General features: G+C 31.3%; 1 protein-coding gene, 1 non-coding gene and 1 pseudogene across 3 annotated transcripts; all 3 read left to right on the top strand.

Moving 5' to 3' along the window:
* The first annotated feature begins 2,891 nt into the window (after nucleotides 1-2,891).
* LOC105140694 (transcription factor bHLH30-like) lies at nucleotides 2,892-6,402 on the top strand. Of its 2 annotated transcripts, none has more exons than XM_011047625.1 (2): nucleotides 2,892-3,559; nucleotides 5,681-6,402. In XM_011047625.1, the coding sequence occupies exons 1-2, from the start codon at nucleotides 3,362-3,364 to the stop codon at nucleotides 6,149-6,151; spliced, it is 669 nt and encodes a 222-aa protein (XP_011045927.1). In that variant the 5' UTR covers nucleotides 2,892-3,361; the 3' UTR covers nucleotides 6,152-6,402. The 2 variants fall into 2 exon arrangements, with proteins under 2 accessions (XP_011045927.1, XP_011045926.1); XM_011047624.1 differs by having other exon boundaries at nucleotides 5,678-6,402.
* Nucleotides 6,403-7,273: 871 nt separating this feature from the next.
* On the top strand, nucleotides 7,274-12,065 carry LOC105140692 (ubiquitin-like modifier-activating enzyme atg7; annotated as a pseudogene).
* A 2,885-nt stretch (nucleotides 12,066-14,950) lies between these two features.
* Nucleotides 14,951-15,021, top strand: TRNAG-GCC (transfer RNA glycine (anticodon GCC)). Its single transcript has one exon. It is a non-coding gene; the product is annotated as a tRNA-Gly (tRNA).
* Nucleotides 15,022-19,189: the final 4,168 nt, after the last annotated feature.

Below are 19,189 nucleotides of genomic sequence, written 5' to 3'. Positions count from 1 at the left end.
TTTGAATCTTCTTCCTTGAGCTTGCAGAATTTGAAGATTTCAGAAACCTGCAAACAAAATTGACATTTACCAAACCCTACAGGTGACGATTGGATGGAAATGCGTCTGTCAAAGAAAATGGAAGAGCAGATTGCCATGAAGTAAAGATGAGATTTGAAGTTTCCATACCTCGAAGGGTTTTGGCTAATTTATGACAAAAATTCAAAAGCAGACGTATGATGCTTGCTCATCAGATTCCCCTTTCAAAACACATTTTCAAATCATTTATTTATGCAATAACACTCAGCTTCAAGAGCTTTTTCTACTTTAGATGTTGGAGGAAAATGTTTTACTAGATCAGAAAACACTTTCTATAAAGGATATAAAAAATATATATATATATACAAACGATATTATATAAATGAAATATTTTAAAATATAATGTCATTAGAAAATAATAAGTTACTAATATATTTACATTATATGTATAGTTACATTTTATAAAATAAATTATATATAAATACATGATATAATAAATCTTTTTTCCTATCATTATATTTTTTCTATCTTTTTTTTAAGTGGTCAATTAATTATATTTAATATTATTCTATATATGCTGGATAAACTTGAAAAAGAACAGTATGAATTAATAATTTTTCTACTTATTTTTCATAACTCACTTAAATATTGAAAAATATTTTTACTAACTCATTTTTTATTATACCAAAAAAATAATTCGCTTCCATTTCCCATTAAAATTACTTTAAAAAAGAAACAACTTTTTGCAACAAGTCTCGAAACTGTGTTCGGCTTCGTCCTTTTGACCTTTGAACATCCAAGCAATATTTTACAAGTTGAAAAAATAAATAAATGAAGCACTGCAGGACTCTCAAGTTTTGGTTATTATTTTTGTATTTTAAAAGTATTTTTGTATTTTTTAAATTAATTTTTATATATTTTAAAATTATTTTGATACATTGATATTAAAAATAATTTTAAAAAATAAAAATATTATTATTTTAATATATTTTCAAATAAAAAATATTTTAAAAATTAATCACAATTACACCATCAAACCCCTTCTATCCATTTGGCTCCCCTCAATTCCCATTCCAATAAAAAAACCAACCCTATGAACTTCATTTCCTTCAGGTCTTTATCTCTTTCTCTTCCAATATTTAATAGAAAATATATAGGGAATTAGCTTGTTTTTTAATTTAACTATAGAGACAGTTTAATATGAATTACTACAATAAAATTATTATTTTGACATTGAGTGAAAAAAAATAGAAGCCTCAAAAGTGAAGGTAATTTGATCTTTGTTAGAGGTTTATTTGTCATTAAAAAATTGTTCAAGATTATTTTAGTTATTTTTAATTTTTTTAAAAATAATATAATGAATTTACCCTTAAATTCAATAAAATTTAGAATTATTAATCAAGGGTTATTTGGTCTTTTAAAAAAATTTAAATAGTAAAAATATTTATTTATCCCTAAAATCAGAAAAATTAGAGTTATTCACTAAGAGTTTTTTTAGTTTTTTTGCTTCTTCAGGTACAATAAAAATATATTTTTATCTTTAAAAAAGAAAAAAAACAAGGCATGCATTTAGGGATACTTGTGTTATTTCACTTTTTTTTTTGTAATTCTCATGGTGGGTATTTTTCTATTTTAAACTGAAAAATTATTTTTTAATTTGAAAAAACTATAACTGTGTGTTCATTACGCGCCAGCATGTAGGTGACATATGTAAAAGCATTCAGTGGGTGAACATGTCTTTTCATTGTGTCTTTAAAAAGTCTCATCATATCCTTTTTATGATGATATCATATGTGGTGGTGAACGATGGATGGTTAGTCATTGATAGTTTTTTTTTTGTATAAAAAAATATATATTTGTTTTTTTTTTTAATTTTTTAATTTCAGTCATTATATTTTTTATTATTTATTTTTATCATTGACTCTTTTTATAAAATATTTTTTTATATTTTTTATTTCATCATTCAATAAAATTTTATATTATTTTATTTTTTTCAATTTAACTCTTATTTTTTTAATTTTTTTTCTTTTGTTAAAGTTTTTCTCTTTTCAATTTAATCCCCCAATTTATTATTTATATGCCCTCTAATTTATTTTTTATTTTTATTTTTAATCTCATTCTTTTAATTATAATGTTTTGTGTAACTGATTTTGTTTTTTAATTTCATTTTTTGATAATTGATTTATTGAGAATTGAACATCATAATTTCTTTTTGAGGCGATTTATATCTAATGATAAAGATAACAGGTTTGAAAAGTTAATTCAATTATGAATCCTTTTTTTATGATTTTTTTATATCATTTTTTATTTTTAAGATTGGTTTTATGGTTACCTTTAATTTCATTTATATCGATTTATCCCTGTCTCATAATTTAGACCACAAGTTTTGCAAGTTTTTATTGAATGAAGGTATTTAAAAAAAAAATATTTTGTTTGAATTTAATTTTTAAAGATTTTTTTTTATTTTATGTAGATGAGTTTTATTTTATATAAAAAAATATTTATTCTAATATAATCAGTCTTGTATAATTTTTTTCTTGTATTTTATTCAATTAGTTTTGTATGTATTTCTATTTTTATTATTTTTTATTGATCTTAATATATAAATTAAGTATATATAAATGAATAAATATCTTATCTTACAAAATTACATATCTTAATCTATATTATTCTCTCAATTCTTTTTATTTTTCTATTATCAATTTGTTTAATTTTATATTTTCATAAACTTTTTAATTTATTTTTTGAATTTTTTATGTGAAAAAACATATCAAAATGTACCACATACCTTAAAAAAAAATTATGACATGTCAAAGCACCAGTCAAGTATCAGTCTGTATATATATTCATTGAAATCCCAGGAAATCTCTCTCTCTAACAAATTGAGCTCCAGTTTCCAAAGAAAGTAACACATGTACCAAAGAAATAATGTTATTCATGACTATCAGGAAGAAAATGTGGATATTTTCTTTTAACATCTCTCGTTGTCCTTCCAAACCAAAACTTGTCCCTTTTCGTTATGGAGTTCACGATCATAGCTAAAACAACAACAAAATTCACCAACACAGCTGTTAAACAACAAAACTTTCCTCTCTAAAATCATTCTTTCTGGTTCGCTCCAACAACTCGACCTCCAGGCCTACCCTTCTGCACTTTTGGCTCATAGACTAGACTTATAGCACACCACAAGCATATTTATAAATATTCAAGAACATGCTTCTGTTTCCAACGGTTGACTACTAGTTTAACTCTCAACTCTTTATCCGGGTCTGGTTATATCAACACGTTAGATCCGTTTCCGCATAGCTTAGAGGGTTTTTGGTGATGTTTTGGGAGGAGGACGATGGTATCGCAAGCTTTGGTGTTGGATGTTGAGAAAGGAGAACTATTAAAAGCGCCTGCAAGAATTGGGAAGATGGGGATATCTGAGGCCAAGGCTTTCGCAGCTTTGAAGAGCCATAGCGAGGCCGAGAGGAGGAGGAGAGAGAGGATCAATGCTCATCTTGCTACTCTTCGCGGTCTTGTGCCCTGCACTGAAAAGGTTAGCATATGTGTTGCCTTACTGTTTTTAGTTTTTGTCAATTATTTTTCTCTTGGTCAAGATCAATTATCTTAATATGTTTATACAGTATCACTTCATTTTGAATCATCCGCTTGAATGTTTTGTTGCATGTCTATTAACGTTTTGCTATAATTTTTTCTCAAAACTGCTTGATTAGTTTAATCAGATGGATTTTGGCTGGTGTTCATGCCTTTTATCATTAATTGATTAAAGCATAAATTCCCGATTGATCATAAACCAAGTACTGGTTTTTGCCTTTGTTTTCTGGTAGAAGTTTGGACCTGACGAAATCTAAAGATTGAATAATTTGATTCTTAAGGCATGATAGGGAGGACAGTCATGTCACCTTGGGAAGAAAGTAAGAAAAATACCAGCAGAAACAAACACCTCCGGATCTCAACTTCTATGAACCTTAAACAACTAAATTAGTTTGGATTTTTTTAAGGAAGATTCTTTCTTATCCAAAAACCAGTAAACTTCCCTTTAAGGCTCCCTCTATTTCTATAGCGACTGACGAGGCTCGAACCAGACTGCAGAAAAACTATGACAGGGTTTTAGAGAACCGCTGGAAAAAAAATATCATTTTCATGCCTGATAAACTCTAAATATAAAAACTATATAAGCATGACGTAATCAAACAAGCAGTTACAATGCTTGAAAATATTCATTGTTCCTGATAAAGCTTAATTAGACAGATGATCCGAACTTGTGGTGTTCGCTCACCGTTTCGCCTTGCCTCATGAAGCTTAAGGGAATTCATCAATGTGATATAGCCCTTTGCTATGGTGTTATTGGACCTTTTTTTTTCATATAAGAAAGAGTAGCTAACTTCAGCATCATGTAGATTTTATTTCAGTCAGGAGTCAACTGCATATATATTGTAAATAAAGTCAACTGTAGGGATCCTTAATCCGACATCAGAAATTAAAAAAAAAATTGCAGATTGGGATCGAGCATAGTTAGATGCTACATTAGAAGAGATATAATTAACTGATAACTTGGGGCAAGCCTTGCTTCTCATCCATAGACACTCTCTAATGAATTAGAACATTCCTCTAATCCTAACTTGGTAACCTACTAAAAGAATGAATAACATGTTATTTCTAAATGTTCATACTTCTAATTGAATTAGCTACGCTGTGTGTTGATGATCAATAAGCCAGGCTTGATGAGATTGTGTAGCAGCATTTATGTTCTGGCTTGGTACCCTGGTCCTATCACCTATAAATTCCATTTGCAACCAAGATTTTTATCTGATGATCTTATAGTTGTTTAACAAGAAGGGGAAAAAAGCACATGTTGATTCTAGAAAATGAATCAATATTTCAGAGTCAAAGCTATTGTCGGTAGCATATGACACATGGACATATATATATATATATATATGAACTGGTAGATTGGTGATTAATGACAGGATCGTTTGGATGGTGGGGCACTATGCCAGCTCCAGTATCATGGATCCCACCATGAGGTGGTTTTTGAGTATTTAGATGTTTGATGTCTTAAATTTATATTTATTAGCTTCTGGAATATGACATTTTTTCTTGATCGTATAATGTATATTAATTTATGGTTGGAACTTCAAGCATGAAATAGACATCTGGGACAAGAAAAACCACTATTTTTTAAATTCTCAAGCTTAAAACATGACAATATCAATAGGGGATATAATAAGATTTCTTTCAGAGCCATTTTCCTTTTCTTTGTTTATTTTCTGTCATTTTCATATGTGAAATTGCAAATATTAACAAAGTCAACAAAATCATTTATTTACCTTATCTTATTGTCAATTGAACTGTTTTCAAATAAAAATTCTGGACGAGAGTTATCTTAGCCTATAAGCTATAAGCTTTGATTGAAATCAAAGCAGTGGCTGAATGAGTCGTGTTTTTTCTTAATTAACCAATTTACTTTTTCAGGAAACATTGACATATGAAGCATCTCTTTCTGTTATGTCGCTGCTAGTACGTATATGTATGCGGTTGACTGCATGTAGTTTCGCCTGCATTTCTTCTTAACCCCATGTAATTTAATGAATGTTCGTGGTAATTCCTATTGCTGGTTCTCACTTTTATCTTTGCGTTTGATTGATAATCGCAGATGGACAAGGCCACATTGCTTGCTGCAGTCATTAGCCAAGTCAAAGAACACAAAAAGAATGCATTAGAAGCCTGTAAAGGTCTTCTTGTTCCAATGGATGATGATCAAGTAAAAGTGGAGACATATTTTGACGGGACTTTGCATTTCAAGGCATCTATCTGCTGTGACTATCGACCTGAGCTTCTTTCCGATTTACGAAACGCTATTGATGCTCTTCCTTTGAAAATGGTGAGCGCAGAAATATCAACCTTGGGAAGCCGGCTAAAGAATGAGTTCGTACTCACCGACAGAAGAAATAAGAATGCTTTAGATGATGCTGGGGCAATACAGCTTCTTACAAATTCTATCCATCAAACCCTAACATCTGTCTTGGAGAAAGGTTCTGCCTCACAAGAATACTCACCAAGGACAACACTTCCAAACAAGAGGAGGAGGGTGACTTTCTTTGATTCCTCGAGCTCGTCTTCTTAAGAGCCAAAAATCTTGTTGCTGCTGGTGCATGTTGATGATGGCAAGTATTATCTTGTGCAAAATGGGAAGACTTCTTTCTGATTGCTGTACATATTGGATGATTGATGCCAAAGATGCTGCTGCTGCTGCTGCCAAGAGGAGTATTGGAGGCGGTATCATCTGTTTGTTTATTTCTTCTTATTGTTGATATTTGCAAGCAGTAGCTCCCACCACCACTTGGGGCTAGCCTCAAGGCCGATGAGGTTGTATCATGTTTGTAGTTGTAATTATGGATGTTGCTTAAAACTCTTTTTTTGTATGTGTTTGTTTATTATTTTGAAAGTATTTTTAAAAAAATTAATTTTTAGTTTTATTTTTTATATTTCAATATTATTTTAATATGATATATCAAAAATAATTTTATTAAAATAAAAAATATTATTTTAATATATTTTTAAACAAAATACAATTTAAACCCGTAACTATTACCTAAAAAAGACACAGAAAGCTGCAAGCGAAAGCGTGGAGTGTAGTTATTTGCAATCCAATTATGGATTATTAATTTATTTGAAGGAATAATTGAATTATATATTTTTTAATAAAGCTGTCAACTCAATATAAAGCATAAAGTAATCAAGGTTTATTGTAATAGACTGCACTTAAAATAAAATAAATTAATAAATAATAGTGTTAGTACTAATTCATTTCTTACCCAATAACATATACTTTTTTTTTTAGTCAACAAAAGTATAAATAGAAGAGGGAGTAAATAATAAATTTAGTGGAGAAAGACATAATAAAAATAAAAACAGAACATAAAAAGGATATCTCAAACACGACAGTAATTAATATCTCCTTTGTCGCCACGAGTCGCTACAACCAACTGAAACAGAAGTCTCCTTCGATAGTCTTAACCCTTTTTATGCTGCCTGTCTCCCTCCCTCCCTCCCTGTTGAAGTTACTCGAGGGCGTTTGGCAACGCGTACCGTCTTTTAAAAAAATTTAATTTTTTAATTAAAAATTTAATTTTTTATATGAGTTGAATTGTTTTGTTCCATTAATTTTAAAATTAAATTTGAAAAATAACAAAATATTATTTTAATACATTCCACACCAAAAAAAAAAACATGAAAATCCAGACGAAGGAACTTTCATTGTCGAGGCTGCTCTGTTTCCTGAGTGTAAGAGAAGCAAACAAGTTGATTCATATAAATTTTACAATCAGAGAGTGCATTATGGCTCGAGAGGAAAAGAGTGGAAATGGATGTGGTGGTTCTTCCTCTTCTACTATCCTCCAATTCGTACCCTTTAATAGCTTAGCTGATGAAGGTTTCTGGCACAGATTGTCTTCTTTGAAGCTCAACAAATATGGCATCGATGATTCTCTTATACCCATCACTGGTAATGTACTTTATCTTTGTTTTGCTTTGCATTTCCTTTTGGGTTTTCTGTAAACTTTCAAATTGCTAATGAAAATTCTTAAATTAATTTCTGTGTGATCATTCATATATTATAGCTGTAGTGATCAGTTTTTATCAAAAAGAAAAGGAGTTAAAAGGGACTGAATTTTGAGTAGGAGGCAGGTTTGGATTTTGTGTCTAATTATTTGTTAATATAGGTAATCTTTATTCTCATAAACTGGGATTTGGACTGGTCTTGTTGCAGGGTTTTATGCTCCTTGCTCACGTTCTCAAGTATCCAATCACTTGACACTTCTCGCTGAATCGTTGCCGACTGATGAGAATGATCAGTCTTCAATGCCAGCAATCAGTCGCGGTAACAGGAGCCGATGCCCTGTACCCGGGGCCCTTTATTATACAAATACATTGGAGGCCTTCCATTCCCTGGATAAAAGGATTTGCTGAAGGAGGAAGCAAACAAGGTATTTCATTTGGATTGATCTAATTCTTGAATTGTAAATGCGGGTCGTCTGTGAAATCTTATCATTGCAGTAATGGATTGACATTATCGTAAGTTGTAAGAAATTGTGATGTGACTTCTTGTTTTGTTCAAGCGAAGAAGGTATTTGATTCATATTGATCTAATTCTTGAATTGTAAATTTGGCCGTCTGAAATTTGTGATATGTGGAGGAAGATGTGATGTGGGTTCCTAGGATAAAAATGCCAAATGAAGATTCTGTTTGTTGGATAACTAGATTTGGAAAGACATTCACACTGGAAGAGCCATGGAGGACAGTGTGGTGTTATCAAGGTTCCTTCTTATCTCATTTGCAGACCCAAAAAAGTGGGGGCTTCCATTATTGGTTTGCTTTTCCTGCCTTGGTGCTTGATCCTCCTGCAATGTTGATTGAATCAAAGTGTGCTTTGGAATGGTTCACCTCAGAAGAGGTGCTTATAATATGATAATTGTTAGGAATTCGGTGTTTGATTCATTACAAATAGCTGTTTTTATCTGTTTATCAATGCTAAAATGCTATTTGTAATATGTGGGCAAAATCTGTATCAGCGGCTTGTAATGACTGGCATCACTTGACCTTAAGCGCTGGTAAAATCATTGCTTTTCTTTCAGTTCACATGTCATCTGGTCTACGAGAAAACCTAACTCCTTGATCATGGAAATCTGCTACAGATATGCCATTCTTTCTAATCAGTATTGCTTCCAATTCTCATGCTACTATAAGGCATCTAAAGGACTAGGAAGCCTGCCAGGCTGATAATCAGAAAGTCCATCTCCATAGCTCTTCCAGTTCCTTAGAAAAATAAATGGCATGTATCTATAGACAGGCAGGTTCTCATAAATTTCTCTTTATATGCTACTGTGGTAAAGTGACCAGATAGTTGGTTTTTATGACCCATCTCATGGAAAAGATCCTGGTTGGCCTCTTCGCAACTTCCTAGCGCTGATTTGTTCAAGATGTAATATGAAGAGAATCCACTTTTTATGCTACAGAGAGAATCATGGTTTTTGCGGATATGAAGTCATCCCTTGTCATCGAAGCCTTAATTACAGCTCCACAAGGTATCCTGGCAGAAATTAGCTAATACAGCTCTATTATTATTACTGTTTTGACTCCTTGCATCTCGAGTCTATGCTGAATCTCTTACTCTCTAGAAATATCTGCTTTTAGGATTGAATGATCGGCAAATAGCACTTAATGCTGTTGGATGGGAAAGAAACGCAAATAAATTAGTATCCAGATGTATTAACCTTGCTAAATCCATGGATCGAACTAGGTATTTGTTTCCTTTGCTGCTCCTTATTCATGGAAGTATCAACCTATTAATCTTATCATTTGAAATGTTTTTTACAGGTTGGCTGTATCTGCTGCGGATTTGAATTTAAAACTAATGAGATGGCGTGTTTTGCCATCCCTTAACTTTGATGAGCTATCTTCCATAAAGTGTCTTCTCATAGGAGCGGGTACACTTAGTTGCCAAGTTGCTCGCATGCTTATGGCGAGTAATTGGTTAAAAGCTTCTATTTGGTCTATCTACTCCTGATTATGTGCTAATTTGCCCCCTTTACTTTTATTTGTACTAATGCCAACCCTCTACTTTCAAAATCTCCTTTTTTGGTCCTTATTTGACTAGAAGTTCAGGTTGCCCTTAAATCATCACATTACATCTCACCATATCATGACTTGTAAAATGAAAATGGATTTGAGAAACATGTCATAATAAAATTCCATGTAACCTGGTGATTTAAGAGCAACCAAATCTTCCAGTCAAATAAGGACAAGGATGATTTTGAAAGTAGAAGGTTAACATTAGTACAGATAAAGGAACAGGGGGAAAACTAGTACAAAAGCAAGAGTAGAGGGCCCAAATAGAAGCTTTTTACCTGAGTGATATTACGAATGGATTTCATGTTCATGGTCCACAGGTTGGTTCTCAAAAATTACATATATTGCAGGCTTGGGGTGTCCAGAAAATTACACGACTTGACAATGGCAAGGTGGCTTTGTCTAATCCATTGAGGCAGTCCCTGTACACATTGGATGACTGCCTCAATGGAGGTGATTTTAAATCCTTGGTCGCAGCTAAAAGTCTCAAGTGTATATTTCCAGCTGTGGTAATTGAATTTACTCTTAATAGTTATTTTGTGTGAAAGGTTTAGCTCGATATGAATGTTGATCCTTGCTTATAGTGCATTCCTTGTTTTTTTTTCCCTCAGGATGCAGAGGTATAGTGATGTCTATACCAATGCCTGGTCATCCGGTGACTAGCCAAGAGAGGTGTGGTTGATGATTGTAACTGTCTGCATAATCTGGTTGATTCTATTGATGCAGTTCTTTTTGACTGATACAAGAGAGAGCAGATGGCTCCCAACCTTTCTGAGTGCTCATGCTAACAAGGTCAGTATTCTTAATCTGATCTGTGTGCCTATTACGGTTCTTGTGATAGTTTTCGCCAGTTCTTTCATCAAGCATGTTGCATTGATCAGGAGGATCTGTTAACCTGACTCCAGCTTGTTGGATTGGCCATTGATTATCAATTCACATATATGCTTGCAATTTGTTTTAATTATCACTTCTCAGATTACTATAACAGCAGCTCTTGGGTTTGATAGCTTCTTGGTAATGCAGCATGGCCCTGGTCCTTTTAGCTTTGCTTGTGACTTAAAAGCTGAAGCTGCAAACAATTTATCTGCTGATTTGGACAACCTTGCTCTAACTGATAGAGGGAGTTAAGAGATTGGGCTGCTACTTCTGCAATGATGTGGTTGTACCAACTAATGTAATTTACTAGAATGCGATGGAAGTTTTGTACATTTTAAGCTCGGGATTAATTGATGTACTCTTTCTCCAGTCAACTGCCAACCTAACTTTAGACCAGCATTGCACTGTTACATGTCCAGGGCTTTCTCCTATTGCTTCATCTCTTGCTGCAGAACTTTTTGTCAATGTCTTGCATTATCCTGATGGTTAAGTCTGAAAATTATGTCAATGAAGTTCATGGACTACAAAGATTTTCTATGTTTGGACTCCTCATGTTGAGAGCTCATTAAGAAAATTCATTTCTTTTCCTTTCATATATGGGCAGGATGTTTGCTGGTGGTGATATGGCAAACTCCAATAGCAGCAGTGGCAGCAGTGAACTACCTCTTGGTATTTTGCCCCATCAGATTTGGGGTTCCCTCTTTCATTTTTCCCAAATGATGCTTGTAGGCCGTTCCTCTAATAGTTGCACTGCTTGTTGTAGCACTGTAAGTTTTTGCTGATAGACTAGATAATACAATCTTACTTCTAGTGTCCATACATGTGGCAGTTCAGTGGGTAAATAAGAAGATATACTTCTCTATTGCAGGTAGCGTAAACAATTAGGAATCTAGGAATAGGGTTTAGCTGGATGCCTAGTTCCTTCACTTAAATTTTCTTCTTGCTTCTGTTTGATACACTTTTGACCATTTAATTTCATTTTTTTTCATTGAATTCCTTGTGTTTACTTTTTTATTCTTCTGAAATTCTCTTTAGTTATCTTCTCTTCATTTAGGGTTTTCTTAGCCTTGATTCCCCTAATTGTTCATGTTTATGGGCGGCTTCTATAACCTTTCTTAGTCTTTTTATAGAGACAATGTGTTATTGAGACTGAATTGCAGAGTTTCTTTTAGGAGCTGTAAGAAAGATAGCATGCATGCATCTATACCTTGTGTCAAACACCGATTATTTTAGGATGACAGTGGTAACAACTCTTTTTAAGTGGTCGACATTTTCCTCATTTGTTGTTCTTGTTTTCTGGTTCTTTGTCTACTTTCCATTATATCTGCAATCTACCTCACGTCCAAATGATATTTTCAGGTTGTATCAGAATATAGGAAAAGAGGAATTGAGTTCTTGCTTCAAGCAACATCCTACTTACCTGGAGGATCTCACTGGGCTCACAGAATATCGAAGTCGGCAAACTCTTTTAAATTGACTGGGATGATGAGACAGATGACTACAATGATGATGATGATGATTGTGTTGAAATATAATCTTCTTTACGCATTTTCTAACTGTTCTCCTATCATTTGTACAGAATGAAATCAAAGCAGCATCATTCTTTTTTTCTCCATTATGTTTCATTTGATCTTTCCGGTGATCTTGATCACCGGCATGAAAGACTGCTGTTTGTTTAATGACATAAATGCCGATGCCCACGAGCAGCAGCCTAAATAAATATGAAACAAAACTACTGGATTGAGTTGCTGAAGGAACATATGAATTTGAAGTTTGAACTCAAAAATGATAAAAGCATCGTACAGTAAAGGTAAACACAGAACTGAGATAAGCTATGGTATTTCATTGTAAGAGCTTTTATGTACATCAACAGACAAGGCAAGTACTAGGCTTGTTCTAATTGGTGCCTTGAGCTGAGTCAAGATTTTAAGTATTTGAGCCCATCAGGTCGAAGTTGAAGATGTGACTGCTGTTAGCTCTGTGTTTCTTATAATTCCAATCCTCCTCGTAATGTACAAGTGAAAATTTAACCAGTAGCAATCCCAAGTGGCCTGATGAACAAATCATATATTTAAGCTCGAAGAAAACAAAACTTAATTCACGGTGTGCATAGTGAGCTTTAAACCTTGTATCATTATGAATAATGTTTTTCGTTCAAGATATATTTGTACACGTTGAGGTTATGGATGATATCAATTGTTGATGGGCAGAGTTTATCAATGGCTTTCATAGAAAGCTTGGCATCCAATTATTATTATTATTTTATTTATTTATTTATTTTGGCAGTTGGAGGGGCCTCATTCAAGACAAATAGAATTATTCAACCTTTTTTCTGTAAAGGTCCGAGCTTTTTAATTTTGTCTATTAAGAATTTTTTTTTTTTCATTTTTCTCCAACCCCCCACGATGTTCTTAGCGAAAACTAGATTTTCTTTTCATTTGTTACTCAACTTAAATTAAATTCACTTCTCAATTGATTTCTTGGGAAGATTTCTTGTAGTCCCCTATGTATGTTGGTTGGAAAATATTTTTGCAAAAAATTTAATTTTTCTTCAAGGAAGAAATTATATGTTTTTAATTTTTTTTAAATTGTTTTGATATGTTAATGTTAAAAATAAATTTAAAAATTAAAAAAAATATTATTTCAATATATTTTCACGTAAAAAATATTTTGAAAAACAATTATTATTACGATATCAAATTGTTAAGTATTCAAAGAATAATCTTAATTGATTTTTCCATCTAATTCCTCTTCCATTTTTCTAACAAAAAAATATTAAGTTCCCAAAAAATGGGGTGGTTTTTACGGAAAAGATATACAATTTGGAAGAAATTCATTATATTGATGAATGGGGAAATTTAATCTGAGAATTTGCTATATATAGCCAATACTCCTCGGACTAATACTTTTTAAGAACAAAATTTGAAGAATTTGAGGAATTAACATTAACAGAGAGACTAATTAAGAGACTATTCATAGCACTGTTCAGCATGTAAATTTTTGTTTTTTATCCCTCGAATTTTATTTTGGTCATTCTACTTTGGTTTCTTTCAATTTGGTACTTACAACTTCTTATATTGTTGTCTTAATTTTTTTTATTCTTTTCATATTGCATATTTTCATGTGCTAGTCAAAAATTATTTCAAGATTGAATGGCAAGTTGATTTTACATGAGATAATTTTTAAAGATTGTAAAATATAAAATTAAAAGAACAAGAACCGAAATTGACATTAACAAAAAAATAACACCTTATTCATGTATTTATTGTTCAAGAGATGTGTAAATTTAATCCTTTGATATTATTTGTTTTATATTTGGTCCCTTTTGTTTTTATATTTTTCATTTAAATTTCAAACTTTATTTGTTTTATGTTTAAGTCCCTTAATCTTTAGATATGCGAAATAAATCATTGAAAAATTTTAGAAGAGAATAACTTTGATTTTATTGTCCATGAATTCATCTTTTAGAGAGAAATTTAAGTTTTGATTTTCACCTTTAATAATACCAAAAAAAATAATCAAATCTCGATAAGTTTTTTTATTTGATTTAATTATTTTGAGTTTTTGGGTTGCTTAAAATGAGTTTTCATCTTATAAATGGGGTTATAGAGGTTTATAAGATTTTTTTTTCATACTTTTTGCAAAATATTAGAATCTAGGTTTTTATGATCCAAAAAATTGAACCTTGGTTTTTCAATCCTTGAAATTGCTTTGAAAATTAAAAAAGATAATAGGTGTTTTCTAGGGAAAAAAAATAGAGTTAATGACTTTTTTTTAAAAAAAAAACACTCAAGTTCTTACACCAAGTTTTCCAAGCTTAGGCACATGGCCAGGACTTTCATGTGAGCTAGGTGTGCATTTAAATCCATGCATTAATATATTTTTTTTTTCTTTGTATTTGAATTATTCTTAAATAATTTATTTATTTAAATGATATTCAAATAATTATATAATTATCCAATTATGCCATTATTTTAAAATAATATTGTCTTTCATGTTACATTAATATTTTCTTTTTTAATAATTACATATGAACTTGATAAGCATAGTTTTTAAAATGCAGATAAGATATTTTTAAAAAATTGCACTGTTATTTTCATTTCACTTCATTAAACACATGCATCAACTTTCTAATTCTTAATTAAATTTGTTCATGGCATAAGAAAGTTCATTCATAATACCTTCACATTTATATCTTGTATTAAAAATTAACTTGAATCCTACAACTAACATATGGTTAAACCTAAAAGAAATCAAATCACACCATGCCATTCAAGATTGCATCTCTCAAGAGGAATCAAACGATCTAACTTATAGATCAGCATGAACATTAAGTGCCATTTTAGATAACAAAAAAGAAAGAAATAAAGCATGAGGATTTATATTATTATAAATATAGTCAGCGAAAACTTTCAAGCCAGCACCAGTGGTCTAGTGGTAGAATAGTACCCTGCCACGGTACAGACCCGGGTTCGATTCCCGGCTGGTGCATCAGCATAATAGTTTTTATTTTCTTTTCAATATGGTTTTTTCAACTAATTATAATTGAAGATTGTCCAAGTCTAGCCACCTTCGAACCAAGTCGTTGATCATGACTCATGATTAGCACCCACTACTTGCCCAATATTATAAATGATCCAAACGGTCCTCAACCCCTTTCTCTGTTAATCTCTACCTCTAGAATTTGAATCTTCAATTTAGTGCTACCTTGAAAAGAGTCCATTCAAGAATTCAATTCCGAGGAGTAATGTTTGGGATTGCAATATAAATAAAAAATTATTAAAATTTTAAAAAAGTTATTTAAAATTATTTTTTTTTATTTATTTTGAATTGTCTTAATGTAATGTATTATATTAGTGTTAGAAATAAATTTTAAAAATAAAAAATATTTATAAAAAAAATATTATCTTATTCTTAAACAACCTATTTCCTGTATATTTTGTGCTTCACGCAGTCAAATATCTTGGTAAAATAATCTAAAGCAACATAATCAGTCAATGAAGAAGAAAGCAGCCCTTAAAGGTACAGCAGTTTGGCAACTTTCAACTAATTAAAAATGAAACCATTATTATATTAGTATGTTTTTCAACTGGTTACATTGGAATTTGGAAATTGTCACTTTATGTTTTCTGTACTATGTATATAGTTAGAATCTCTATAAAATCTTTTAAAATATTAAAAAAAAATATTTCTTTAATGTATATCTCACAAGTAAAATTTTAGTCAATATTTATTTTGTAAGCATAAATAATAAATATATCTTATTTACTCTTAAAGTACTTTATTAAATGGTGGACCCATTGCCCAATTAACCGTTAAGCTTTGGCCAGCTTTGAGTAAAGATAGCCTAAAATTCCTTATTAGGACCATGATGAATGTTGATAAATACATAGGTACAGGTGATCTCGAGTGCTATCCATAAAGAAATTGGACTAGATATTGTTTAATCATCTTTTATTATGGGTCAGATAGATTTTTAAAAATATAAATAAAATATTAAGAAAACGAAGAATTTTTTAATTATATTATTAAATTTGAATATAATGAGTTAATTTTAAAATCTTGTAACTTAACTTAAATTTCAAATTAAATTGTGTAGAAGTAGACCCGAATTAAATTAATTAATTTCATGAATAAAAATACAATATTAAAAAATAATAAAAATATAGCTTAGTTTTTAACCAAACTTCAAAATGATAACTTGTGATAGTCATAATAACATGTTGTCCATTCATCCATATAATCTGGTCAGGGTATTTTATTTTTTGTATTTAAAAACTCATTTTCAATTTATTTTTAATTTAAAATACTTAAGAAACCTTGTTGAATCAATCTATAACCATAAAAAACATAAACAAACCTATTCTAAAATTCAAAATCCATCTGAAACAAACAAAAAAAATTTGGACTCATATCTAATTTTTTTAGGTGTTTCAAGGTTAAAAAAGAAATGTACCATTAACTCACCTTATAATATAAAACCATTTGACATAAAAAGATTGTATTATTATTTGGATTCCTCACCAATAGATGTTTTCTCGTTCTAAGCTAGAATGTGACTACCTCAACTCTTTTCTCCAACAAAAAAAAACCTAGAAAATAAATAAAATGAAGTTTATTATTAAAATTAAATTTTATAAAATTCAAGATATTGGTCACCTAATAACTAAAAAAAATAAAAGACTTGGACGAATTTTTTATCAAAATTTTCAATCCATTACCTATATTACTCGTTTTTTTCATATCATTCTTTTTTTTTTTTAATTCAACCCTTCCTTACAAAAAAAAAAAACGCAATTGAATTCTTATGTGGTTTTAAAATAGCTCAATTATGAAAAAAAATAAAAAATAAATTAAAATTTTCAAAAACCACATCATAGGATGAGAGTAATTGTAAATGGTTAAAACATCACATATTTTAGCTTTATATAATAATAATAATAATAATAATAGTAGTCACGGCAGCCTAAATACCATAAATGGGAAAAGCTCTCCACTCTTGTTCAATAAATTCAAACATTGGAAAGTTGAAGTCAAATCACAAATTTAGCTTCGTTTTAGCTCAAAGGCTAAAAAGCTTGGTATGAGAACATTAGGAGAAGCTTCAGGTTTAAGCACACAAAGCAGAAAAACAAACAAAGCCATTGCCTAGAAAGGGACCACATTTTATTTTTCTTCGAGTTTCATTAAAGTCTAGAGCTACTGCTTTTACGCTTTTCGGCACACAAAGTCTACAAAATGCTAGGTGCAATAATGCTGAGGGATAATACAATCAACCAATGAACTTTTCTCTATCTTTCCGGTAATGCCGTTGTTGATTGTGGGCATTATTCTCTTTTATCTCCTCTCAGGTCTGACTTGTTCAAGCTGTCTCTCTATCTTCTTAGCGTACAAAATTAGTGGAGTGCCCATTGCGAGTTCCATTTTGCATACCTCAAGTGTTAAGACCTTGTTCTTCGCCTGCGATCGAGCAACTTGGCAGTACTTGAAATTTTGCTCGTTGGGAATTTATCTTGCACCTTTTCCACTTCCATTGATATCGTAGGCCTCATTGCCGATGAAAAGATGTGAGGGTTCTGCGTTGGCACTAAATACAGGAAACATGTTCGGATTCCATGATTATTGCCTTCGAAAATATCAGAAAAGGAATTGGAGACCGTATTATATATTAAGCATCTGGCAAAAGACGTGTGTATCGATTAAGATCCATGACATATATCCTGAAATTTTTCAAGTATTTTCTAGGGCAAGGAACCCTTGTAAGGGTAAACAAGATAGTTGTCACTACTGCACCTAGTTTTGAGCCATAATCTTTCAACTTGCCTAATTTCATAGAATCCATAAACTGAAGTTATAGAGAAGAAATCAAACAAGATAACGAAAATTCAATAGAACGAATTCATTCTATGTACAAAATGGCGCCTAGGTCTTTCTTCCAAGTTTCGAGAGCAAAAATCTAGAGCTTGTAGTGCCTATATTTCCCCATGTGTAAGCTAACTACTTGATCGATGGTGTCACACATCATTTTATGGCACCCATGTGTTTGCGTACTAGCTAGCTCCCAATTCCGTCAACCACAAACCATGCTAGCCATGGTGCCTGTTCCACATGTCGGGAAACCTAGGGCTAGACAAATGGATAAAGTTTATAGTGGAATCCGAGTTGGAAATGCCACGAAGCTCCATTACTAATGCAAAGTCCACCAAGATTTTTAAGGAAAGAAGACAGAAAGGGAGAGGTCAATTTTGGTGATTAGCGGCGCACTAGTAGATGTTTTCGCTGAGTAGATAGTTGACTAATTAGAAGGCACGGCTGCTATTTTAATACTGAACCTTGTCTGCATCTACATATTGTTTGTGTTTATGGTGCTAACAATTGTCTACACATGTATGTATGATGAATTTATGTTAAAAAAATACTATATTGTCTGTTGTTTGGCTAGTATGTGTGTTTATACGTATTCGATAGGGCTTGGCCCAACTGAGTTCTCTTTCTCTTCTCTTTCTTTCTCTATAAAATAGTAGATCAGTAATTGGGAAGCTAAAAGGTATGCCCAAATCTTAATCTAACTAAATTATAAAGTGTTTGCCTGTTGATGAAAGTATAAGATTGGTCTTGCTAACTAAGTCAGCAATGGTTTTACAGGTTGTATACTTCGATTAAGAATATGCATAGCTATGTAATTTGGAATTTCGCACATAAAATTGTGGTTAATATTAGCTTAGTTCGTCCTACGCTACGGTTTTCAATGAACATTGTTTTTTATTAAGAAATAAAATTTCAATATGTGCACATAAGCCATTTTACTTAATTTACTTGGGATATTCATCATGATCCATGAAGGATAAATTGTTTTTATAACAACATATCTTTGACATGAAAAAGTTTTTTTTTTCTATAAAAAAATTGTCGATTGTGGCCACTCACTAAGGCATTCGCCCAAAACAAACAAAGAAGTGGAATGATGGAACCTAAACAAAGAATCGAGCAAAAAATATATTTTGGTCTCTATAATAAAAAAGAAAAAAATATGCCATGGACCTATATACTTAGGTCCTCCATTTTAAAAGTAATATAATTTATACAATTTAGGCCATTTTAAATTTTAAAAAATCAATAGTGATACAAAAGTTTATTTTTATTATTTTCTTAGTGCTTG

Source organism: Populus euphratica, unplaced genomic scaffold (genome assembly GCF_000495115.2).
Source record: "Populus euphratica unplaced genomic scaffold, PopEup_1.0 scaffold112.1, whole genome shotgun sequence".
Taxonomy (NCBI): domain Eukaryota; kingdom Viridiplantae; phylum Streptophyta; class Magnoliopsida; order Malpighiales; family Salicaceae; genus Populus; species Populus euphratica.
Note: the sequence above shows the minus strand (reverse complement) of the source record. Positions and strands in the feature narration are given on the sequence as shown.

Coding starts and splice junctions, on each gene's coding strand:
- LOC105140694 (XM_011047624.1), top strand. CDS start 3,362: ATGGTATCGCAAGCTTTGGTGTTGGATGTTGAGAAAGGAGAACTATTA. Junction 3,560..5,677: donor TTGTGCCCTGCACTGAAAAG/GTTAGCATATGT, acceptor GATTGATAATCG/CAGATGGACAAGGCCACATT.